At 38.2% G+C, this 27,520-nt stretch overlaps 1 protein-coding gene across 1 annotated transcript in view; it reads right to left on the bottom strand.

Moving 5' to 3' along the window:
• Nucleotides 1–18,076: 18,076 nt before the first annotated feature.
• The window catches only part of IL1RAPL2 (interleukin 1 receptor accessory protein like 2), a 612,469-nt gene continuing 603,025 nt past the window's right edge, over nt 18,077–27,520 (bottom strand). The window contains exon 11 of the mRNA XM_047082151.1: nt 18,077–18,774. Coding sequence (XP_046938107.1) covers nt 18,077–18,774 — 698 coding nt within the window. The remainder of the gene's footprint in view (nt 18,775–27,520) is intronic.

Below are 27,520 nucleotides of genomic sequence, written 5' to 3'. Positions count from 1 at the left end.
GAAAGGCATTGGCTGCCCTCCATCTGAAAAGGTAGATGGATGGATAAATATATTAAGAATCCAGTCTATGAATTCCTGAGAGCATGATTGGGATAGTGGAAAGAGAGATCAATCAGGAATCTTGGATTCTAGTTTTGGCTGTCACTCGTTCTCTGACTTTCAATAAGGCACTTAACCTTTCTAAGTCTCAGTTTCCTGATCTTTAAAATAAGAGGATTATATGATCTCTTATATCCAACTCTAATGTTCCATGTTTTAAGAGATTATAGGAAACCAATGGTACAGAAGTAGAGAAAGAGTTTAAAATGCTGCTATGAATAGAGAAAGTCTAGCGTTGGCTTTGCCATTTTTAAAAATTAATTCAATTTTTAATGTTTATTTATTTTTGAGAGAGAGAGGGAGAGATGGCGGGGGAGGGTCAGAGAGAGAGGGAGAGACAGAATCCAAAGCAGGCTCCAGGCGGTGAGCTGTCCACACAGAGCCCGACGCGGCGCTTGAACTCACAAACTGTGAGATCATGACCTGAGCCAAAATCAGCTGCTTAACCGACTGAGTCGCCCAGCACCGCATTTTTAATTAATTTTTTTTAAAGTTCATTCATTTATTTTGAGGTGGGGAGGGGGGGTAAGGGAGAGAGGGAGAGTCCCAAGCAGACTCTGACAGTGCAGAGCCTGATGCGGGGCTCTATCTAATGAACAATGAGATCATGACCTGAGCCCAAATCAAGAATTGGATACTTAACTGAGTGAGCCACCCCGGTGCCCCTTGGCTTTGCCATTTTTAATCATTCTGGGCTGTACATGAAATTGAAAAGAAAAGAGGGAGATTGATGACCTCATCCTCCACAATATGGCACAAAACATTAAAGGAAAGGAAAGGGAAGGGTAAAGAAGAGAAGGAAATGAAAGGAAAAGAAAAAAGGAAAGGAAAAGAAAGGGAAGGGAAGGGAAGGAAAGGGAAAAAATAAATCTTTCATCCTTATAAAGCTAATTTCATGTGAATTGGCATCACTGTAAAATAAATTAGATGAGTAGTTTACAGTATATCCCCCATAATAATCTGGCTTGTCTTGAAATGTTGAGCTTTTTAAACAAATTTTACTGCCTACTCTACGGCTTTGTGGTTTCATAATGCTTTAGGAAAAATGCTGACAACTTGTTTTCTGTTTCCACTGGCAGCATTACTGTTTTTAAATTGAAATGATAAATGGTCGGGTATGGTGCAATGGCTGAACTCTGAATTCTATACTTATACTGTATATTTCTCTTTATATGCACATATTTTTATTTCCAGGTAGATTTCAACTGTGTTAGATAAAATGGTCATCATGTGATAATTGTAATCAGTGAAAAATTATATGGAGTTTGATCTTAAGACTTGAAAATAATATGTCCTGATTTAAGCTTTTCTTCATTATATGGGCATACTTTTGAGAAGACAAGGGAACTCTGAGGAGAAAATTACTCTTAGATTTTTGTACTTGGGGAAACTCAGGTGTGCAAAATACTTTCCTAATTTTTTATCCTTGCCTTATAAAACATTTGAAAACAGTTGTTTGGATTTTCTCCATACACATTGCCAAAGATAGTGCTAGAGACCTGGAAAGACTCACTTTGATCTGAAGATAGTTTTGCTTCCATGTGCTTATGCAATTGAACCTTACCTGATAATCAAAAACCAACTCTCCAAACCTGAGCTGAGTCCTTTGACACCTTATTTGAGTCTTAGGGAGCAAAGTTTAAACCTTTATATCTTTTTTTAAAAATTTTTTAACGTTTATTTATTTTTGAGACAGAGAGAGACAGAACATGAAGGGGGGAGGGGCAGAGAGAGAGGGAGACACAGAACTGGAAGCAGGCTCCAGGCTCTAAGCCATCAGGCCAGAGCCCCACGTGGGGCTCGAACTCACCGACCGCGAGATCGTGACCTGAGCTGAAGTGGGACACTTAACCGACTGAGCCACCCAGGCCCCCCTAAACCTTTATATCTTTATCTGTCAAGTGAACTGATAGAAGTTCCAAACATTATACTCAATGTGGAAGATGGAGCATTCACAAAAGGCTGTCATTTGTGTTAAGTAATGTGTATGTTAACAAAATTATTCATAGGTGAAACTTACTGATGTTTCGTTATTTGCTCGGTGTTCACCTAACTCCCTCTCCTATCTTCAGCATATTCCCAACACTCCTTCTGTACCCAGTGCCTTCATGAATTCCAGAATCCTTCCTTCGTTCTGTCTTTACTTCCACCTTTATCAAAACCTACCCATAAATTGCCTAATTGTATGCTTCTGTATTCCATGTCACTTGACCAAGTCACTTAGTTTCTGGGCCTTAGTTTCCCCGTAAGTGAAATAAAGGGATTGAAAGAGATGATCTTGAAGGCCCCATCCAGTTCTAAAACTACAATACCTGCATTAATGTGGTGTCTAATAAATGTGCTTTACTTCCTGTTAGAGGAGTTTGGTGGAATCATAAGGGCCAGATAGTAGCCACTCCCTGGGAACATCATGACTTCACTTAGTTAAAATTATTTTAGAACACTAATTAAAGGTATTTCAGAGATTTCCTCATTAATTTTGTTTTCCTTCCAATCACACTCCATAAACGGCTACCTATTTTCTTTATGCCTATAGTCAACTCTCTCTGTTGCTTTCCTGGTAGCAAATATGATTTCATAAAAAAAAGAAGAGATTTAAATGTATTCTTTTGGATTTAACTCCTTACTCACTTGGTTGACCTTAGATCTTAGGAAATAAACAATATGTCTGTGGAGTTTATTCAGCACATTCTCCTTTACTGTTGGTATCATCCTAGCCATATTTTCCTGGATCATTCATTATGGTCAAGTATTCCAAAATATTGTCTCACTCTAAAAGCAATCACTTCCCACAAATGCTACTCATGGCTAAGATGTCTTATTAAAGTAAATTTTAAAAATCTCCTCGAAGGGATTCTGGGAAGATGGCGGCGTAGGAGGACGCTGAGCTCACCGCGCGTCCTGCTGATCACTTAGATTCCACCTACACCTGCCTAAATAACCCAGAAAGCCGCCAGAGGATTAGCAGAACAGAGTCACCGGACCCAAGTGCAGACGAGAGGCCCACGGAAGAGGGTAGGAAGGGCGGTGAGGCGGTGCGCGCTCCACGGACTGGCGGGAGGGAGCCGGGGCGGAGGGGCGGCTCGCCGGCCAAGCAGAGCCCCCGAGTCCGGCTTGCAAAAGCGGAGGGGCCTGACGGACTGTGTTCCGACAGCAAGCGCGACTTAGCGTCTGGGAGGTCATAAGTTAACAGCTCTGCTCGGAAAGCGGGAAGGCTGGAGGACAAAGGGAGGGTGAGCTGCGGAGCCCCCGGACGACAGAGCTCAGTTTGGCGGGGAACAAAGGCGCTCGCCAGCGCCATCTCCCCCGCCCATCCCCCAGCCAAAATCCCAAAGGGAACCGGCTCCGGCCAGGGAAATTGCTCGCTCCGCGCGAACACCCAACTCTGTGCTTCTGCGGAGCCAAACCTCCGGCAGTGGATCTGACTCCCTCCGGCTGCCACAGGGCCCCTCCTGAAGTGGATCACCTAAGGAGAAGCGAGCTAAGCCTGCCCCCCCTGCCGCCGTGCACCTTGCCTTCCCACCCCAGCTAATACGCCAGATCCCCAGCATCACAAGCCTGGCAGTGTGCAAGTAGCCCAGACGGGCCACGCCACCCCACAGGGAATCCCGCCCCTAGGAGAGGGGAAGAGAAGGCACACACCAGTCTGACTGTGGCCCCAGCGGTGGGCTGGGGGCAGACATCAGGTCGGACTGCGGCCCCGCCCACCAACTCCAGTTATACACCACAGCACAGGGGAAGTGCCCTGCAGGCCCTCACCACACCAGGGACTATCCAAAATGACCAAGCGGAAGAATTCCTCTCAGAAGAATCTCCAGGAAATAACAACAGCTAATGAGCTGATCAAAAAGGATTTAAATAATATAACAGAAAGTGAATTTAGAATAATAGTCATAAAATTAATCGCTGGGCTGGAAAACAGCATACAGGACAGCAGAGAATCTCTTGCTACAGACATCAGGGGACTAAGGAACAGTCACGAGGAGCTGAAAAACGCTTTAAAGGAAATGGAAAACAAAATGCAAACCACCACGGCTCGGATGGAAGAGGCAGAGGAGAGAATAGGTGAACTAGAAGATAAAGTTATGGAAAAAGAGGAAGCTGAGAAAAAGAGAGATAAAAAAATCCAGGAGTATGAGGGGAAAATTAGAGAACTAAGTGATACACTAAAAAGAAATAATATACGCATAATTGGTATCCCAGAGGAGGAAGAGAGAGGGAAAGGTGCTGAAGGGGTACTTGAAGAAATAATAGCTGAGAACTTCCCTGAACTGGGGAAGGAAAAAGGCATTGAAATCCAAGAGGCACAGAGAACTCCCTTCAGACGTAACTTGAATCGATCTTCTGCACGACATATCATAGTGAAACTGGCAAAATACAAGGATAAAGAGAAAATTCTGAAAGCAGCAAGGGGTAAACGTGCCCTCACATATAAAGGGAGACCTATAAGACTCGTGACTGATCTCTCTTTTGAAACTTGGCAGGCCAGAAAGAATTGGCACGAGATTTTCAGGGTGCTAGACAGCAAAAATATGCAGCCGAGAATCCTCTATCCAGCAAGTCTGTCATTTAGAATAGAAGGAGAGATAAAGGTCTTCCCAAACAAACAAAAACTGAAGGAATTCGTCACCACTAAACCAGCCCTACAAGAGATCCTAAGGGGGACCCTGTGAGACAAAGTACCAGAGACATCACTACAAGCATAAAACATACAGACATCACAATGACTCTAAACCCGTATCTTTCTATAATAACACTGAATGTAAATGGATTAAATGCGCCAACCAAAAGACATAGGGTATCAGAATGGATAAAAAAACAAGACCCATCTATTTGCTGTCTACAAGAGACTCATTTTAGACCTGAGGACACCTTTAGATTCAGAGTGAGGGGATGGAGAACTATTGATCATGCTACTGGAAGCCAGAAGAAAGCTGGAGTAGCCATACTTATATCAGACAAACTAGACTTTAAATTAAAGGCTGTAACAAGAGATGAAGAAGGACATTATATAATAGTTACAGGGTCTATCCATCAGGAAGAGCTAACAATTATAAATGTCTATGCACCGAATACCGGAGCCCCCAAATATATAAAACAATTACTCATAAACAGAAGCAACCTTATTGATAAGAATGTGGTAATTGCTGGGGACTTTAACACCCCACTTACAGAAATGGATAGATCATCTAGACACACGGTCAATAAAGAAACAAGGGCCCTGAATGAGACACTGGATCAGATGGACTTGACAGATATATTTAGAACTCTGCATCCCAAAGCAACAGAATATACTTTCTTCTCGAGTGCACATGGAACATTCTCCAAGATAGATCATATACTGGGTCACAAAACAGCCCTTCATAAGTTTACAAGAATTGAAATTATACCATGCATACTTTCAGACCACAATGCTATGAAGCTTGAAATCAACCACAGGAAAAAGTCTGGAAAACCTCCAAAAGCATGGAGGTTAAAGAACACCCTACTAACGAATGAGTGGGCCAACCAGGCAATTAGAGAAGAAATAAAAAAATATATGGAAACAAACGAAAATGAAAATACAACAATCCAAACGCTTTGGGATGCAGCGAAGGCAGTCCTGAGAGGAAAATACATTGCAATCCAGGCCTATCTCAAGAAACAAGAAAAATCCCAAATACAAAATCTAACAGCACACCTAAAGGAAATAGAAGCAGAACAGCAAAGGCAGCCTAAACCCAGCAGAAGAAGAGAAATAATAAAGATCAGAGCAGAAATAAACAATATAGAATCTAAAAAAACGGTAGAGCAGATCAACGAAACCAAGAGTTGGTTTTTTGAAAAAATAAACAAAATTGACAAACCTCTAGCCAGGCTTCTCAAAAAGAAAAGGGAGATGACCCAAATAGATAAAATCATGAATGAAAATGGAATGATTACAACCAATCCCTCAGAGATACAAACAATTATCAGGGAATACTATGAAAAATTATATGCCAACAAATTGGACAACCTGGAAGAAATGGACAAATTCCTGAACACCCACACTCTTCCAAAACTCAATCAGGAGGAAATAGAAAGCTTGAACAGACCCATAACCAGCGAAGAAATTGAATCGGTTATCAAAAATCTCCCAACAAATAAGAGTCCAGGACCAGATGGCTTCCCAGGGGAGTTCTACCAGACGTTGAAAGCAGAGATAATACCTATCCTTCTCAAGCTGTTCCAAGAAATAGAAAGGGAAGGAAAACTTCCAGACTCATTCTATGAAGCCAGTATTACTTTGATTCCTAAACCAGACAGAGACCCAGTAAAAAAAGAGAACTACAGGCCAATATCCCTGATGAATATGGATGGAAAAATTCTCAATAAGCTACTAGCAAATCGAATTCAACAGCATATAAAAAGAATTATTCACCATGATCAAGTGGGATTCATTCCTGGGATGCAGGGCTGGTTCAACATTCGCAAATCAATCAACGTGATACATCACATTAACAAAAAAAAAAAAAAGAGAAGAACCATATGATCCTGTCAATCGATGCAGAAAAGGCCTTTGACAAAATCCAGCACCCTTTCTTAATAAAAACCCTTGAATTGAAGAAGATTTAAAGAAATGGAAAGACATTCCCTGCTCATGGATTGGAAAAATAAATATTGTCAAAATGTCAATACTACCCAAAGCTATCTACACATTCAATGCAATCCCAATCAAAATTGCACCAGCATTCTTCTCGAAACTAGAACAAGCAATCCTAAAATTCATATGGAACCACAAAAGGCCCCGAATAGCCAAAGGAATTTTGAAGAAGAAGACCAAAGCAGGAGGCATCACAATCCCAGACTTCAGCCTCTACTACAAAGCTGTCATCATCAAGACAGCATGGTATTGGCACAAAAACAGACACATGGACCAATGGAATAGAATAGAAACCCCAGAACTAGACCCACAAACATATGGCCAACTCATCTTTGACAAAGCAGGAAAGAACATCCAATGGAAAAAAGACAGCCTCTTTAACAAATGGTGTTGGGAGAACTGGACAGCAACATGCAGAAGGTTGAAACTAGACCACTTTCTCACACCATTTACAAAAATAAACTCAAAATGGATAAAGGACCTAAATGTGAGACAGGAAACCATCAGAACCTTAGAGGAGAAAGCAGGAAAAGACCTCTCTGACCTCAGCCGTAGCAATCTCTTACTCGACACATCCCCAAAGGCAAGGGAATTAAAAGCAAAAGTGAATTACTGGGACCTTATGAAGATAAAAAGCTTCTGCACAGCAAAGGAAACAACCAACAAAACTAAAAGGCAACCAACGGAATGGGAAAAGATATTTGCAAATGACATATCGGACAAAGGGCTAGTATCTAAAATCTATAAAGAGCTCACCAAACTCCACACCCGAAAAACAAATAACCCAGTGAAGAAATGGGCAGAAAACATGAATAGACACTTCTCTAAAGAAGACATCCAGATGGCCAACAGGCACATGAAAAGATGTTCAGCGTCGCTCCTTATCAGGGAAATACAAATCAAAACCACACTCAGGTATCACCTCACGCCAGTCAGAGTGGCCAAAATGAACAAATCAGGAGACTATAGATGCTGGAGAGGATGTGGAGAAACGGGAACCCTCTTGCACTGTTGGTGGGAATGCAAATTGGTGCAGCCGCTCTGGAAAGCAGTGTGGAGGTTCCTCAGAAAATTAAAAATAGACCTACCCTATGACCCAGCAATAGCACTGCTAGGAATCTACCCAAGGGATACAGGAGTACTGATGCATAGGGGCACTTGTACCCCAATGTTCATAGCAGCACTCTCAACAATAGCCAAATTATGGAAAGAGCCTAAATGTCCATCAACTGATGAATGGATAAAGAAATTGTGGTTTATATACACAATGGAATACTACGTGGCAATGAGAAAAAATGAAATATGGCCTTTTGTAGCAACGTGGATGGAACTGGAGAGTGTGATGCTAAGTGAAATAAGCCATACAGAGAAAGACAGATACCATATGGTTTCACTCTTATGTGGATCCTGAGAAACTTAACAGGAACCCATGGGGGAGGGGAAGGAAAAAAAAAAAAGGATGTTAGAGTGGGAGAGAGCCAAAGCATAAGAGACTGTTAAAAACTGAGAACAAACTGAGGGTTGATGGGGGGTGGGAGGGAGGGGCGGGTGGGTGATGGGTATTGAGGAGGGCACCTTTTGGGATGAGCACTGGGTGTTGTATGGAAACCAATTTGTCAATAAACTTCATATAAAAAAAAAAATAAACTGTTTGAGACACCAAAAAAAAAAAAAAAAAAAAAAAACCCTTGAGAAAGTCGGGATAGAAGGAACATACTTAAAGATCATAAAAGCCATTTATGAAAAGCCCACAGCTAACATCATCCTCAACGGGGAAAAACTGAGAGCTTTTTCCCTGAGATCAGGAACACGACAGGGATGCCCACTGTCACCGCTGTTGTTTAACATAGTGCTGGAAGTTCTCGCATCAGCAATCAGACAACAAAAGGAAATCAAAGGCATCAAAATTGGCAAAGATGAAGTCAAGCTTTCGCTTTTTGCAGATGACATGATATTATACATGGAAAATCCGATAGACTCCACCAAAAGTCTGCTAGAACTGATACATGAATTCAGCAAAGTTGCAGGATACAAAATCAATGTACAGAAATCAGTTGCATTCTTATACACTAACAATGAAGCCACAGAAAGACAAATAAAGAAACTGATCCCATTCACAATTGCACCAAGAAGCATAAAATACCTAGGAATAAATCTAACCAAAGATGTAAAGGATCTGTATGCTGAAAACTATAGAAAGCTTATGAAGGCAATTGAAGAAGATTTAAAGAAATGGAAAGACATTCCCTGCTCATGGATTGGAAAAATAAATATTGTCAAAATGTCAATACTACCCAAAGCTATCTACACATTCAATGCAATCCCAATCAAAACTGCACCAGCATTCTTCTCGAAACTAGAACAAGCAATCCTAAAATTCATATGGAACCACAAAAGGCCCCGAATAGCCAAAGGAATTTTGAAGAAGAAGACCAAAGCAGGAGGCATCACAATCCCAGACTTCAGCCTCTACTACAAAGCTGTCATCATCAAGACAGCATGGTATTGGCACAAAAACAGACACATGGACCAATGGAATAGAATAGAAACCCCAGAACTAGAGCCACAAACATATGGCCAACTCATCTTTGACAAAGCAGGAAAGAACATCCAATGGAAAAAAGACAGCCTCTTTAACAAATGGTGCTGGGAGAACTGGACAGCAACAGGCAGAAGGTTGAAACTAGACCACTTTCTCACACCATTTACAAAAATAAACTCAAAATGGATAAAGGACCTAAATGTGAGACAGGAAACCATCAGAACCTTAGAGGAGAAAGCAGGAAAAGACCTCTCTGACCTCAGCCGTAGCAATCTCTTACTCGACACATCCCCAAAGGCAAGGGAATTAAAAGCAAAAGTGAATTACTGGGACCTTATGAAGATAAAAAGCTTCTGCACAGCAAAGGAAACAACCAACAAAACTAAAAGGCAACCAACGGAATGGGAAAAGATATTTGCAAATGACATATCGGACAAAGGGCTAGTATCTAAAATCTATAAAGAGCTCACCAAACTCCACACACGAAAAACAAATAACCCAGTGAAGAAATGGGCAGAAAACATGAATAGACACTTCTCTAATGAAGACATCCAGATGGCCAACAGGCACATGAAAAGATGTTCAGCGTCGCTCCTTATCAGGGAAATACAAATCAAAACCACACTCAGGTATCACCTCACGCCAGTCAGAGTGGCCAAAATGAACAAATCAGGAGACTATAGATGCTGGAGAGGATGTGGAGAAACGGGAACCCTCTTGCACTGTTGGTGAGAATGCAAATTGGTGCAGCCGCTCTGGAAAGCAGTGTGGAGGTTCCTCAGAAAATTAAAAATAGACCTACCCTATGACCCAGCAATAGCACTGCTAGGAATCTACCCAAGGGATACAGGAGTACTGATGCATAGGGGCACTTGTACCCCAATGTTCATAGCAGCACTCTCAACAATAGCCAAATTATGGAAAGAGCCTAAATGTCCATCAACTGATGAATGGATAAAGAAATTGTGGTTTATATACACAATGGAATACTACGTGGCAATGAGAAAAAATGAAATATGGCCTTTTGTAGCAACGTGGATGGAACTGGAGAGTGTGATGCTAAGTGAAATAAGCCATACAGAGAAAGACAGATACCATATGGTTTCACTCTTATGTGGATCCTGAGAAACTTAACAGGAACCCATGGGGGAGGGGAAGGAAAAAAAAAAAAAAAAAAAGGACGTTAGAGTGGGAGAGAGCCAAAGCATAAGAGAGTGTTAAAAACTGAGAACAAACTGAGGGTTGATGGGGGGTGGGAGGGAGGGGCGGGTGGGTGATGGGTATTGAGGAGGGCACGTTTTGGGATGAGCACTGGGTGTTGTATGGAAACCAATTTGTCAATAAACTTCATATAAAAAAATAAAAAAAAAAATGAAGGGAGGCTATGCATAATAAAAAATACTGTCAATTATCAAAAAAAAAAAAAAGTTTCCACCTTAGTCATTTACTATGTGATTGAGAGCAGTAACTTTACTTTTCTGGATGTTGGGGTCCTTACAGGGAAAATAAGAAGAAAAAAAAAAATCTCCTCTTGGGGCGCCTGGGTGGCACAGTCGGTTAAGCGTCCGACTTCAGCCAGGTCACGATCTCGCGGTCCGTGAGTTCGAGCCCCGCGTCGGGCTCTGGGCTGATGGCTCAGAGCCTGGAGCCTGTTTCGGATTCTGTGTCTCCCTCTCTCTCTGCCCCTCCCCCGTTCATCTCTGTCTCTCTCTGTCCCAAAAATAAATAAACGTTGAAAAAAAAATTAAAAAAAAATCTCCTCTTGAGACACAATTTATCTAGTAATATTATCAACAAACTTTCTAATCAGCTTTTGGGCATTTTAAATTTCTATGTCAAAAAACCAGCTTGATTTTACTCAGGTTAAGGAAAAAGACATGGTAGAGTTTTTGTTTTGGCTTCTCTTTCTTTTAAAACAAAGAACAAAATGACAAATCCAAATTTGAGACATCTGGCTGTTTCCCATGATGTGGCTTAAACATCTGCATTTTTCACTTCTGATCCAGATGTTTTGGTCTTATGTAAACCTAGCTAAAGTTAAGGAGAATATCAAGCAATTATCTGGGGACTTTGATTAACATGGACAGCAAATCTGAATAATCCATGTTCTGAGAGTCCTGTTTTTTGTCTAGCTCAACACATTACTAATAGGGTCAAAGCTACAGTAGGTTTGTTCCTTATATGGGCCAGTTAGCTCTGATCTGTTCCATGGCCACAGAATGTACCTCTAGCCTCAGCCAACTGTCTGGAAAATGAGTGTCCTTGGTCCTACAGGCACTCACGCAAAGCACTGAAGAGCCAATCTCTATCACTTGGAAAGTAAAATAAAAATGCATTGCTCATGGATGGTGGGTCAGAAGTGTCATTTTTGTATTAAAGTAATAATATAATTATTAATACAATAATTCTTATATAATGCTTATTTTGTGTCAGACATTCTTCCAAGTACTTTACATACATTAAATTACAATGTTTACAACAACCCTATGTATATTATTGTTATCCCCATTTTACAGGTGAGAAAATAGAGACATAGAAGGTTAAGTAATTTGCCCGAGATGAAAATGAATGGCATTCTCATTCTTTCTACTTATTTCCACATGTCTCCTTTGTCAAGAAGGCTTGGAGTACTCACAACGTATTGACTGTCTAGAAAATATGTCAAGGAGGACAGAAACTTGGATATTTCTGTATCCTGAATTCATTGGTGGGATTGCTACTGTGGCACATCCTGGGCTCAGTAAAAGGTGTTAATCTAATCCCTATTATTCTACCCAATATGAAATTTATAGGCATAAAAGTGCCCTTTTGCAAAAAAGAGAAACAATGTTTTTTTGTTGGCAGTAAATCCGTATATAAAGTACATATTTACAAAAAAAAAAAAAAGGACTATGTGGTTAGGAGAAATGATCTCCATTGGGTGGTTTCACAGAACTAAATTGTCTGGATGCTCTGAGGTAGAATGATTTGTTTGACTACAAAATGCTTAAGAAACTTTGATCTCCAACCACAAATTGATTTAGAATCCTAAAATCCCAGACCTAGACAGGACATAAAAAGATAATATAATCCATTTTTCTTTTTAAAAAATTGAAAGTAATAAACAAAACTTGCTGAAAGAAGCAAATGAAAAAACATCCCTCATATTTTTAAGGAATCCAGGAACTGAAACTTCACAGATGCTCCCAAATTCATTTGTCCATTTAATTGAGACATGTGAAGTGAGCAACTTACTCTGTGACCAGAACTGTCTTGAGTAATTAGACTATAGCAAAAAATAATATGTGACCACTGATCTTCAGAAACTGTCTATGCTGGTGTTTTTCACTTCTGAAGATAAACATTCTCCTTCCTATAATTTTACTGCTTATTTTTTTGTTTGTTTCATCTTCTGGCATTGTGGAAAAGAATTGCTCAGCATGTTACTAATTGAAACTATGTTCATCTGTTCATTAAATTCCATTTTCTTTTCCTCCTGGGAAAACAACTAGACTACCCTCCCTCACCCTTTAATGTGAGTGGTTTTTATAGGCCATTTTGTGCCAACCTCTATGCCTTCTCTTTTTACCAATCTACTGGCTGAATGGAGAGAACTTCTTTGACCTAGAGGAGATCAGAGAAACAAAAAAGAAAGAGCCTATCTCTGAATGACTATGGAACACAGCCTCTCCCCATGAACTCATGCAATCCTCATTAGACTGGGATGTGAGCAAGCAGTGAATTTTATTGTGATAAGCTATAGATTTGGGTTGTCATCCTTTAAGGACAGTTATGTACTCTTATTAGTACAAGGTCCCTTATAAAATTTCCTTACCTGATGGTAATCATTCCACCTTCAATTTTGGTAAAAAAATGGTTCCTTGGGCTCAAGCCTTACATGGTTGTTAATTCTTTATTGTTCTTCACAGGACCGCTCTGTGCACCTCCTCTGACCACTGCAACACACTTCAACATATCCCTTTTTGCTATTTGTAAATCTTTTCCAGTTTCTCTGCTTTAAAACTAGCGACAAACACCTTCAATCCTTGTCTTTTGGAGTTCCCTTTGATTGAATAATTTTAATTCCTTTATTTTCAGATCATAATTCTTTACTCCAAAGTGAAGTGAGGGATTTAAATAGAATCAGTAAGTAGATGAGACCTACAGGACCAAATTGATAAATTCTTTCTTTGAAAATTTGAGATTATGCTTAGTGGAGTGAATGTAATTGTTCATTTCTAAAGCAGATTTGCAGAAGTACTTTGTCTTTCCTGACCACTATTCTCATTCAAACACTTCATAAGTTGCTCCAGTAGCAAATACACCTATCATTGTGTTGTCTCTATTCTTGTCCTTACAGTGTCAAGATGCTCAATTAAAAAAGTAAATTAAATACTCTAAGAGAATTCCTTTGGTGCAACTAACTTTCTTGATCTTTGAAATTTTTAATGACTTTTTAAAAAAATTTTCCACTTTTCACTTCACCACATCCTGCCTATTCTTCTTCCTTAGATTTGCCTTTTCTGTATACAGGTCACCATTCTCCATCTCTTATCACCTCTCACATGTGGACTATGACAACAACATCTCAATTAGTCTCCCTGTCACCATTCTTTCCCCCTCTTTAATTCTTCCTGCATCTGCTATTGCATGAATGTTCCAAAACCTCTCCTAGCCTTATTTATTATTATGCCGTCACACATATTTCTGCTCTTGCTAGTCAAATATGCTTGTTATCAGCTTAATGGGACTTGCTTATTTTCTCCTCAATCTTCACACGTGTTATTCTCTGCACTTGGGAAATTGCCTTTCTTCACCACTGTTCTTTGTATCCCAAACTCATCTCTTGCTCAATTTGGAACTGAATCATGCCACCTCACTTATCTACTGTAGATGTAAAATATTAATTCTCTTACACTGGAATATGTTTTGCAAATACTCTTTTCCTTGTGCATATGATGTATAAACTATTTGAAAATGGGGATTTAAATTAAGAAATATTTCTATTATATTTTATGTAATGGGCAGCAAACAGTGGGCACTCAATATTCGTGATTGACTTTAGTATTATCTGTAGAAAATGTGCTTGATCAAACATAAGTGAACATTTGAGAAAATAAGTTTAGATGGGTGCAGGTGATTTTACAAGTTCTGATTTCATGGTAAGAAAACAATGATAAATAACCTTCTTAAATTGCTTATGGCTGATTTCAGTTCTAAAAGGTTAAGTTTTATATGAAAAAGTTTGAAACTAATGATTATTGTTTATTAGACATCCCCATACATTCATCAAAAAGCTGTAATATTTAACAGTGTGACCTCCTATAAGATATCTTAGAACAAAAATGTATGAGTAATAGAGAAATTTGAGCCAGATAATTTTCAACATGAAATTCTCTCCCAGAAAAGAGAAATAACTATTGCAAGTGTTCAAACTTAACTGGTCACTGTGGAACTATGTTCTGTGTTAACTTCATTCTGGTTTTATCAGTTCACTATCTCACCTTGGGAAATGAATACAAGGAGCATTAAAGATTTATATGTACAATTTTCAGGTTATTTCCCATGGTAATTATTTAATTTTCTAGAAAACACTTGGTGAAAACCAACCAATTTATTTAAAAATAAAATGCCAAAGGGCAGTAAAATGCTTGAACCTAGTGGTTCTAGCATTAGAAGAAGCTCTTCAATCACCAAGTGGGTCAGATAGTCTCCTCTTTTTTGCCAGAATTTGCTTCTTTCACACACCTGCCATTTTTCAACTTGTTACAGACATAATCCATAGGATATTAATCATTTTCATGTCCTCTTGAAACTCCTCTATAAACTTTTCTTTCATAACTGAACCATTTCTCCACCCATTGCAGTTTGTTTCCTACTTGTAAGACCCACAATGTTAGCTACCGATACTAACACAAAATATCAACTTTTCACGTGATACTATCTTGGGCTCAAGCCTTACCCAAAGCCCACAAGTGTCTGTATGCATTTTTTTTTAACTGAGAGTGATTGAAGGCAGAATAGATTTGGATTTAATTTAATTAAGGCTTAGAGGGAGGTGAGGAGAGATACCTTCATACCTCCTTTCAGGAACCATCCAGCTATCTTTCAGAATCTCCAGAGTTAGATTGGAGCCAATAGATTACCAAACCTCCCAGATTTTGTATTTTGCCAAATTAAAACATGTAAATGTTCACAATCTCCTGAGCATTGTTTATTCTTAATGTAGCTTTCACTTCCTGTATATCTATTGCTTTTATGCATTTCTTATTTGCCTCATAATTTCTGACATTTTCAGAATTTTTTTACTTCAAAATAACCTCAATTTTTAAAAGTGTATATACTGCTGATAGATGAGCTAAATAAATTTGCTATGAACATATGGGAACTAATTACACTAGTATTTTTCTAAATTTTCAAATCCATTTCAGTGAATAAGTGAGAAGACATTTTTCCTACTGTGTAAGCACCTGGAGGAATATATTATGTTCTAGACTAAATGTTTATTATACCCTATGGGTTATATCTTTTAAAAATCTCAGATGAAAATCAAATTTTGAATTGCCATCTAGAAATAAATTTTTATAGATAGTGTACACATTGGTTCCTGAAAATGGTAGAAAAGGTTTCTTGTCAAGTTCCCCAGCACAAGTGTGAATGCTCTGTTTTTGAGTACTTACTAGTAGTGAAAGGACACATTGTGGCCAGCCAACTCAAATTGCTACCCACGTTTAATCATTGTAAATAAGGGAAGCAGAGAGACCCATGTTATATTTTCAGAACTGGCATGCTCAATACAGAACTATTAGTTTAAAAATACCACTGAACATTCTATTTGAATTAATCTAGGCTTCTGTGAAAAACAAAATAATAAAAAGTACAATTGGTCACTTAAACATATGCTACTTATTCCATGCAGGTTATTAACTTAGTGATTGCACATATCATTAAAGAACAATGAGAGTAAATACAACTCTATAACACTTGGAAAACAGTTCAGAATTGATAAATTTCCATTTTGAAATATCTATTTTTTTTTACAGAAGCAAAATCACCTTTCTTAGTGGAAACAATACATCTATGAAACATGTATATATGTTGAACAGTACTTTTCAAAGGAGCTACTAATAGTCCCAATATGAAATGAACATGTATCACTGCTAAGCTTTTATATATTGTTGGTGCATAATGCATTTTCTGAGAAGCTGGGTATAGAAAAGCAATGGAGAAACAAGTACTTTAAACAAAACCCATGGATCACAGAGAATCAATAATGTAAAGAAGTTGAAAGAAAAAAATCAAAACATATTATCTAATATTCTCTTAAACATTTGAGTTTCACATTTACAAGAGCTGGGAAAATTCTTAATTTTTACACACTGTGTACATCTGTCCTTATTATATTTGTCCAAAAACATTATTTATGAACCATTTTCAAAATTCCAGAATCAGCCTTGATTAAAAATTGGCCCCCAAAGGCATCTTAGTTGAAAACACACCAAAATTGATTAATTGGAAAGAACACAAAGTAGTAATCCACAATAAATACTAGATACTAGATAGGGGCACATTCCTTACAGCAAATTTATACTATGTTAGATCATTCATAGGTATTTTCTGGTGTGGTATAGTCACAGTCATAATGGGAGGGTGGAGAAGTTTAGTCTATAAAATATACTCTTTGAAGCACCAGGAATAGAGATACTTCTGCAGGAACCTTGCACACATGGCCAAGCAGACATTGTGTATGTACAGCATAGTCTCTTTCACAACTACATTTCAGATGAGAATAACTGCAATTGCTGCTCTACCACTAGTAAACTTGAATCATTTAGCACTTCATCTGTGAATATTGTTGTTTTACTCTTTTCTACTGCTGACACTTGCAGTCAATATTTATTTAAATTCAAACTCCAATGATGCTGTAAAAAAGTAGGAAGATGCTCACATCTTCATATAAAGCAGGTCAAGAGATCATTTGGAAAAATATCCAAATGCGAATTGTTAGGAAACAATAAAATTTGCATCTTAAAATGTGTTTTCAAGTTTGTAAAACTTTTGAAATAGGCTAGAAAGCCATAAGAGTTGTTCAAAATCATCTTGAAAGAACTAGTAGCCTGTCTACTCATTTGCTTAAGAATGCATATTGTTTGCCTTCCTACCACATCTTGCCTACAGAAGATGTGCTTGCCTATACAACAATAAGCTGTCATATTAGCTGCTGATTTAGTCTACAGAAGTTGTCCATTATGTTGAAGAACTTCCAAAAATTTCGGTGACATTTTTTCTTAACCGATCTTCCTCTACATACAATCTTCTAACTGGGGTGCTTCAACACGTCTTTCTTGATAATTCTTGATTTTTCAGTTATTCTGTAGAAGTTCTCTTTTCCCCCTTGTACTTAGTTCAGAATTTTCAAATTCAATTAAAGTTCTTAAGTTTTCCTTATTTGAAATGCCATGTTAATCTGAAATATACATAAATAAGGGGAGGTTTCTCATCTACTAAGTTTACAGTCCAAATAGTATCATAAAACCTACTATAAAACAACAGGATTTTTACATTTTTATTTTCAGGAAGAAATAAAAACTACACATTGAAACAAGGTACTATACTACAAAAGCAGGTCCTTCTTTACACCCACTATTCTGCAAATGTAAACACAAATTTGAAGTACAAAAGTGATTCTGTGCCTTTCACTCTGAACACTTTTTCAGCACCTCAGTGTTATTAGGTGTACTTTATGCTTGGCTTAGCAGAAATTCTGTTCTATGTATGTTCTGTTCTGTTCTATGTATGTTCACATAGCTGTTTAGAGGACTTCAGAGTTTTCACTACCAAATATCACTGGTGAAGCTAAGCTCTTTGGATGATAAAGGTAGGAGGGAATTGTTCCTATGAAATTCCTGGGTATCTTTCAGGGCATTATTAAGGGGTAGCTGTCCATTGAGAAGCGTCAGAGGCAGGTTGCAATAAGTGTGGTGGTTGCCTAAGGAAGGTACTGGCAAGGTGGTGGTTGGCATCTCATGTTTATAACCTCTGCAACAGTGTCTCACTTGCATTGAATCTGAATGGTGGAAATCAGGGAGAGCAGCTTGAGATGACACCAGAGAGGTCGAGGTACTAGTCATAGCAATAGAGGGTATAGGCTGGAGTTCTCCAAAAAGTCCTTGTTCTGCAGAGTCCAGAACATGACACCGAGAAAGCATTTCTTTTTTCTTGACGGGCATTTCATATACTAATTGCTTCCAAAACTTTGAATTTAATTTGCTGCTTTTTGGTCCCTTCCACTTGATTAGGGACAGAAGTTTGATGCTGTGCTTTAGTGATTCTATTTCCTGGCAATCCACCTTTCCTCTTATTTCTGTACACTCAATCAAAATCACTTTGATTTCTCCACTGACTAGTATGTTATGGAGTCTGCTTTCCAATTCGAAAATACTCCATCCTCGTCTGAGAATATAGTCTGGAGTTAGCACGATAATAAGTCTTCTGCTTTGCTCAACAAATCTTGTGAGATCTTCAATGTATGCTACAAATCACAGAAAGAGAGAAAGAGTAAAATAAAGACATTTCCAGTCTTTAATGCATTAGGTTTGCACTCTAATATAGCAAAAAGCCAGTCTTTCGCTAAGGTATATCACATTTTCTTGCATTGCACATTCAGAAAGTCCATTTCCTTAAAAATAACAATAAAAAGACTCTGCGTATACTACTTATTTTATTTCTCCTCATTATTACTTACAGTGTTCTGTCGATGAATACAAATGCTGACTTCTTCAGAGCTCAGCTGTATTTAAGTTATTTTTATTTATTTAATCATTTAATTCAAGGCAGGCTTCCAGGTTAGTGCTTGAGGTGAACATCAGATTGACAAAAAGAGAAATGGAGCTGTTTAATGAATGAAGGGCCACTGTTTTGTGGGTTGGCTTTGGTTTTTCCCCTAGTTTTAAACTACTAAACAATTGGGGGGGGTATGTGTATGAGCTACTTCAAAGATAATTGTGATAGAAATAGTTGAAAATCTCTTCTAGAATCATAGCTTGTTTCTCAGAATAACTTTTGTTATCTGCAACCTTAGGTTCCAAATTTGGCCCTTCAAACTAAGAGACAGGGAAGTGGTGTGTGTGTGTGTGTGTGTGTGTGTGTGTGTGTGTGTGCATGCCCATGAGTTTAATTTGAACCAGCTGCTCTTTGTTCTGGGGAAGAGTAAGGGGTGAAGTCAGAGATGGAGGCCGTACTGAATGAACAGTAAAGGAGGAATCTATCAGTTGAGAGGTCTTTGCCCTACTTTGTGGAACAATTCTGAGAGTGAGGTGAATATGTTATATAGTCTTTTCATGGTAGAAAAACACCCAACTAATGCTAGATTGATTTATCCTGTGGAATAATCCTTTTGTAATCATGCTTCCTAAAGTCTTATCTGCCAAAAGTGGAAACACACACATGTTAACAAACGGAGACTTGGACACAGGTGCGGCAACAGAGAGCTGTCTTTACTAAGCAGAGCACAAGGCTTTGTCTAATGTACAGTGCCCTCTAGCAGAAGCAGTGCTTACAGAAGCATAGCAACACTTGTCACTGCAAATCTGCCGAAGGTTACAGACTGCATTCAAAGAGTCACGTCCAGTACATAGTGTGGGGCCACCACACAGCTCAGTACAAGTCATTTGAAAAGAGAAACTTATTTTACAAATGCATATTTTACAGATATCTCTCTTTTCCAGTGTTTTATTTCCACCACTAGGCAGCAAGAACACTTTTGCAAGTGAAAATGAGTAAACTTTCTACACAGCCTATAGAGAAACAAAAAACTTTTTATTTAAAAAAATTTTTTTTCAACGTTTTTATTTATTTTTGGGACAGACAGAGACAGAGCATGAACGGGGGAGGGGCAGAGAGAGAGGGAGACACAGAATCGGAAACAGGCTCCAGGCTCCGAGCCATCAGCCCAGAGCACGACGCGGGGCTCGAACTCACAGACCGTGAGATCGTGACCTGGCTGAAGTCGGACGCTTAACCGACTGCGCCACCCAGGCGCCCCAACAAAAAACTTTTTAAGACATACACATTGAAATTGCCCATTTAACAATTTGTTGTTACTATTGTTTTGGTTTTTACTTAATACATTTCATGACTTTCTCATGCAGTAGTACAATGACTGTTTATAAGGCAACTTCTAGGTGTAGAGGGAACCTCTTAAGAATTTTAAGAGATCATGTATTCAGGGAAAAATCAGCATTGAAATCTGTAAAAAAATAAAGGCCAATAAAATAAAGCAAAAAAACCAAAATAAAAACACCACACAAGCAGCAATGGGGAAGTTATCACTTTGTAATTATCACTTAGAGAACTGGTGAAACAGAAGGAAAGGAAAGGTAGAAAGTTTCAATAGAGTGGAAAAATAGTATCGCAATGTATCAACAGCTCTGACTCTTCATTTTCTTCCTTTCTTCCTGCTCCCAAAAAGAAAGAAGTTATGTGGGAACCTTCATCATTAGAAGTTGGATCTGTAAGATACAGTAAAATAAACTATCATGCATCTTTCCCATTATTCTTTTCACCTTTCCTCCACACAAAGCAAAGCAAAACAAAACAAAACAAAACCCAAATTCAAAATTATGGCATGAATGTAGGAGTCCATGAAAATACAATTTTTCCACTTAAATTATGAGTTAATTGTTAATTTTACGTTGGAATTCATTACAAAATAATTTACCAAAGGGTTATTCTGAGTAGTATTATTCCCTCATTATTCAGCTTTTCCTTTAATTAAAAAAAAATCTATACAAGAGCACATCTGTCAACATAAACTATGCTTCCATGAGTAACCCTTTTTCTATGTGTTGGGATGTAGTCTAATTTACTTTTTAACTATACTATTAAAATCAAAAGGTATATCTATCTATACATATATCTACTTAAAAAAATTACAACTCAGGTGTCTACAGAATTAAGAGAAACTATACACACATATACTAAATGGTTTTATTGGGATTCATGGGCTTTGGCTTTTGCTATCTCCTTTCTTGAATGGGGAAGGGAACAGGGTACATTTTTTCCCTCAATTGGTATGGTTCTCCTTCTTCATCTGTCTATTATATTTCACTATTTGAGAGCTAAGCCAAATGCAACATTTAACATTTTAGGGGCTTCTTAGAGATTCATTAGACAGAATTTGCATTTGCCCCCAGAAGGAATGACTGCCAGGACAGATCCCACTATGCTCAGCTGTGCAGTGTGTGGGTGTTGAAGGGAAACTTGGATAGAGGGATTGGTCCCTGTCTCCTGCATACTACACTGGCTATGCTTATCCTGGCAAAGCCTAGTGGAGAGTTGAGGCAACCATCCAGATAATTCCGGCTGAAAACCTGCTGTGGAAGAAAAAAGGTCTGAATTATCCTGGTTTGCCCTATATATACATTAATCATATGCACTGGAGTCAGTAGAACATCAAAATTTTCCCTGGGCAGACACAGCCCAAGTGTCCCAAAGAAAACATGAGACATTTGCTTGGGCCCTGAATTTCGTGTTCCATTTCACTTGGTGAAAAACCAAGTGGAAGTTTTCAGATGTGGAGCCCATATTTCGCTTCTTGGGATGGTGATCAGTGGCTGGGCAGCAACCTCAATGTTTGAAAGCAGCTGGGGAGGTGCCTCTTAATGCTGCCTGGCTCAAAGGAAAAGAAGGAGAGACTGTGCACTAACTTCCATATTCTGGCTCTCTCCCTGTTTTTCTCTCTGTTTTTTTTCCACCCCCACCCCTTGCTCCTCTATACCTCTCTCTTTCTCTTTTTCTGTCCTTTCTCCTTCTTGTCCTTTTATCTCCCTCTTTGATTTCTTGTTCATTCTTTCTTTCTGCCTTTCCCTCTCTTGTTCTACCTTCCTTTCTCATCTATCTCCCTTTGCCCCTTCCTCCCTTCTTAAGTCTTTTCATTCTTTCTCTTTATCTTTGAGAAAAAAACCAGGACCTAGCCATCATGGAAAATATAAGTAAATTAACAAGAGACCAAACAGGTAGAGTTAACATTTTTTACTTGCTAATCCTTAGTCAGGGAGTTGTTGCTGGCTTTTAAGCAGCAAGTGCCCCAAATAATTTCCCTCTTACTCCCAGGTTGTATTTCTGCATCCAATGACTATGAACTGGAGCCTGATCCATTAGGAACATGTTCTGTTTTTGTATGGTCTGTGAGCAAGGAATATTTTTTTAAGGGTTATAAAAAAAGAATATGATGCAACAGAGACCATATATGACCCACAAAGCCAAAAATATTTACTATCTGGACCTTCACAGAGAAAGTTTTCTGTCCCTGAATTAGAGACTAATCAGGGTGTTTAGGTTTGGAAAAGTTCAAAATAAACTAAGCAGAAACAGATATCATGTTAAGACATTGCTGATCCATAGCTAGTGTAGTCTCTGACAGGCAGTGGTGTTTGCCATGGTAGGGCTGTGGTTTTGCAGGGGACATTTTAGAAACCTTCAGAAACCATTTAAAAAGCTTGTTACCACGAAGAGATAATAAGGAAACTTAAAAAAAAATCCCTAAATCCACAACACACATGAATATTCATTAAATCTTGCCTTGACTTATTCAGGCAAATTTAGCAACTGAGTACCAAGAATCCCTTAAAAGGCTCTTTTTTCCACATAAAAAATATGAAATATCCCTTAAATAAAAGGTCATTAAGGTATTTCTTTGCAGAGTTTTGTTTGAAGTAACTTATGATGACAGAAAAGACTAAACAGGCCTGGTGCTGATAGCCTTCTGCTTCTGTAGACAAGGCTATGAAACTACACCAAATTATCAGACATGAAATAAAGCTGATTATGATTCATCTATTTGTGATCTTTACAATTGGTAAAGAAAAAAATCCCCTTGAATGTAGTTTTGATAGGGGTGCTTAAGTTGGTATAAATTCATTTTTCACATAAGTGCAACTGCAAAGAACCTTTTTTCTTTTGTTTATTAGTTGACAGAGATTGGAAAACACTCTAGAAAGGAAATGCATTGTCACTAGGCCCTCTTTGGGATGTGTACCTATTAGAGAAGTGAAGAAAGGTCAAGCCAACAGGAAACAAGGAAAGTGACTTCCTAAACTATTAAAAGGAAAGCAAATTCAATTAAAAAATTCCTTTCAGGGGCAGTTGTATAAACCAAAATTACAGTGCATTTAGAAAAGTAGAATTAGATCTACAAAAGTGACTTGAAAACAGGACACTTATTTAAAAAGCAAAAAAGTAAACTGAAGAAAGAAATAAAACAATAAAATAGAAGCAGGAAGAATGGCACTCACAAGAAATTGCTTCTAATGGGATGTATTTACTTTTCCAAAAGAACTCAGTACTCCCCTAAATCTCAGGCTCTCAATCGTACAAGGGAGAAAATTACCTGTATATTTATGAATTTCTATGAGGTGTTGCTATTACCGACTAACCATCTGATTTATCAAACTAATCAATTAGCTATTTGTAAATGATCTTTGTGTTGACACTCCTACTTAAGTGAGGGTCATTTTTAAAAAGTTGAAAGACAAATAGTTTGTAGACAAAGACATGATTTACTATTTTTCCAGGTTCAAATAATAGTTTGATATACTTAAACCCACAGCTATGTACACCCCCTATCAGTTAAACAGACAAATCATTTGGGTAAGATAGGATGCATTAATACAGAGACTATTTCATTAATCTTTGGCAAACACTAGCTAACTCACAGCTATCAACAGTGGTATTTATAAAGCCTATGGGTTAATACATAAAGACTTAAAACCAAGATTTAATTTCTAAATTGCAATTAGAAATGAGGATTTTTCAGAGACACAGAGAGTGAGAGAGAAAGAGCATGTGTGCAAGCAGAGAGGGTTAGAGGGAGAGGAGAGAGAAAGAATCTCAAGCAGGCTCCACACCCAGCACAGCCTAATGCGGGGCTCCATCTCAAGACCTTGAGATCATGACCTTAGCCAAAATCAAGAATGAGATGCTTAACCGACTGAGCCACCCAGGCACCCCAAAAATGAGTTCTAATTGATTGAGATGGGTCCTTTCCATGACTGGTACGGAGAAGCCAGAAAAATAATATAGGTTTCCTGTGTATCAAAGAAAAAAACGTATTATTCAGCACTCTATATTTGGGAAAATTATTAGCCCTCTGGTATAACTAGAAGCTTGCTTACAGTGAGGTACTTTATCATGTAGTCTCACTGAAAATACTATCTGCTTTATAAATAATGATGTTTAATACTAACTTATTGAAACAGTTATGCAGGTTGATAACATGACTCTTTATCTTGGCTGATATTACCAAAGATTTGGGTCTTAATTCTGCCTCTGGCAGATGTAAGATTCTCTCTGTGTTGTCTGCCACAAAGATTGGGGCTATGAAAATTTTATGTAACTAGGTGTGTGTGTGTGTGTGTGTGTGTGTGTGTGTAGAAAGGAGAGGCTTTCTTTTTTTTATTTTTTTAATGTTTATTTATTTTTGAGAGACAGATCACAAGTGGGAGAGGGGCAGAGATAAAGACACAGAACCTGAAGCAGGCTCCAGTTTCTGAGCTGTCAGCTCAAGCCTGACGTGGGGCTTGAACCCATAACTGTGAGATCATGACTTGGGCTGAAGTTGGATGCAAAACCGACTGAGCCATCCAGGTGCCCCAAAAGGAGGGGTTTTCTAAACAATGTGTGATATTACTTACCCTACAAAAACTTTCTCTGTCCCCACCTTCCAAGCCCTTGGCTTGATAATTCATAGATAGTTCATTGGGCTAAATGTTTTGGTAAGAGTTTTGTTCTCTACTGACTAATGTTAAGGATCCTAATTAATTCTGGTTGATAAGTCTATCAATGGTTAACATGGATTTTCTGATACTTTGTAAGTATAGCAAACTATATTCACAGTTTTGATTTTGAAGTCTATATTTCTGGTAGTGAATCCTTTACTTTTGCTATTATATTATATATGTGCGTAGGTGGGAAAGCATGACAGAAGGCAGAATCTACTCTGGAATATTGTCCACATCTTTAAATTCTTTCTCATCTCTCTTCACCTCTTTACCAAGAGTAGAGGTAGGTAAGGGAACACATTCAGAGAATATCGAAAGAAAGATAATGTGGAGAGTTAGCAAAAAGTCTGCAAAATATCCTTCCCCTTCTCTTTTCTCGCTTAACCTCATACCCTGGAAACTTGTGGATAAAACTAATTTCAATAAGTTCAATCTTAGTAAATATGGAACAAGACTACTTGATCCTTATATTGTCTTTTCTGTGGCTCTTTTGTACTTAAAGACAATTTTATTATGGTCTTCTACTCTTTTTTAAGGTGCCTGTTCTTTGTGCCCCTCAAGCAGGAAATTTCTTGATTGAAATTCTACACAATTCTTCCTTAACCTCAAACTTTCATGAGAAACCTCAGTCCATTGACCTCAGTACATCTTGGGCATATTGGGGTACAGTTCCCTTTCTCTTGACTATAACGTGAAGGGGATAGTGGACATATCTAATTTTATTCCATGTAATTAAACTGCACACAATGTATTAAATTTCCATGGTTGTGCATGTCACCCCTGCCTCACACTTTTTAGGTCACAGACATCAGATTGCCTAGAAAAGGATTTTATTACTCCCCAAGGACAATTTACTTGAATGGTGTCCAATATGTCTAGCTATTAGAGGAACTATTGGCAATGAGTACTTACAGATCCATGTACAAAAATGTTTTTTTTTTGCATGCCTCATTTAGAAGTGACTAGGCATCATCTGACACCAGATGTATTCTCCACTCATTTGTCATTTCATTGTCAGCACAATCACATGGCTAGCACTAAGCATTGAAAAACTGAAGATTAGAATAGTAAGGAAATGCAAGAATGTAATCATACATTATCATTTTCCCCTTAAATTACTGAAGGAGTCATAAGATTGTTGAGTTTCACTCACTCAGTTACTTCTTCAGTAACACTGATACTTAAGGCCAAATTCATAAATATAACTTCAACAGACATAGCTGGTCAAACATATTATGACCAGTGCAATAATACATGAATAACTCACATAGAGATCCCCATAGTCTTTCTATGAATAGAAGGAAAAATTGAAGTAAATGCCTTTGAAGGTTTTTTTTTCTCTTCAAAGTCCACTTCGATATTTATAGATTTTTTGAAAGCCTCAGCCAAACTGGCTCAATTTAGAATTGTTAATAAATATTGCATATGCATTTTTTAAGTACCTTGATTGCTTTCTCTTAAAGGCAAACAAAAGCTACAGGATTGGATTGTTTCTACTTTTAGTTTTAGAATGCTATTTTCTCCAACTGATCAGTAGCCCTCCACCTAATTCAATAACATTTTATAGTTTTATGTTTTTTAATCCCTGCAGAAACACTGAGATATGATAGGCTAGAGAACCTACATGGTACTCATCCAAAAATGTCCTCAATCTCAGGATCTCAATTGCACAGCTGGGTTCTATTGGTCACATGTCAGCTTCAGAGCACATCTGTTCATTCCTCAAGGATCCACTAGGCCCCATGAACACAATGTGCTCTGTGTACAGTACTTTCCACCACAAAACCCAGCAGCTGCAGGGATGAGAAAAACCTCTACTTCTCAAATTTGTGTCTCTAGGTAGTGTGAGTAGGGTGTTTTCTATCTGGTTTTCTTTTGGTTGCCTGTCAGTTCTGACATTCAGATGCCTGTTGGCAACAAAGTTGCTTTTGCTATTCTCAGGACAGATGTTTCTAGCCTGGGAAGAGACAAACCAAATTTTTACTGGAAAGTAGGAATTTTTGCCACATTCAGGCACTAAACCTGAGAAAACATAAGGAAGATTCTGGCCACAGGCTCAATAATGGAAAGGTAGGTCACCGTCAGGAAAATAATGTCCAGATCTGAAGCTTTTCAGTTTTAGCCTTCAGGAAAAATATTTGTGTCAAATCTCCCCATCTCTGCTGGTTTATGATGGCCAAAGCATACTTCCCTAGAAGGGCATGTCATAACAGTACAGACACCACCTCACCTTGGAAAGTGACATGTTTCTATTGAAACTTTTTGAGAACTCTTGGTCATATGAGGAAGAGACAGAGAGACAGAGACAAAGACAGGGACAGAGACAAAAGGAAGGTGGCGGGGGAGTCTCATTCATGTACTTTTGAAGTTGTATGCGTTGAAAAGTTTTGTATGTTAATGAGATTGAGTTGGAATACCATAAGAGTGGTACAAAAGAAATGGAAGAGACATCAAAAGTGAAGACATTAAATATTAATGGGTTAATGTTGACCTCATTAA

Source organism: Lynx rufus, unplaced genomic scaffold (genome assembly GCF_022079265.1).
Source record: "Lynx rufus isolate CCGP_SWC_20201006 ecotype Redwood Valley unplaced genomic scaffold, mLynRuf1.p SCAF_19, whole genome shotgun sequence".
Lineage (NCBI taxonomy): Eukaryota > Metazoa > Chordata > Mammalia > Carnivora > Felidae > Lynx > Lynx rufus.
This window is presented reverse-complemented; position numbering and strand designations above follow the sequence as displayed.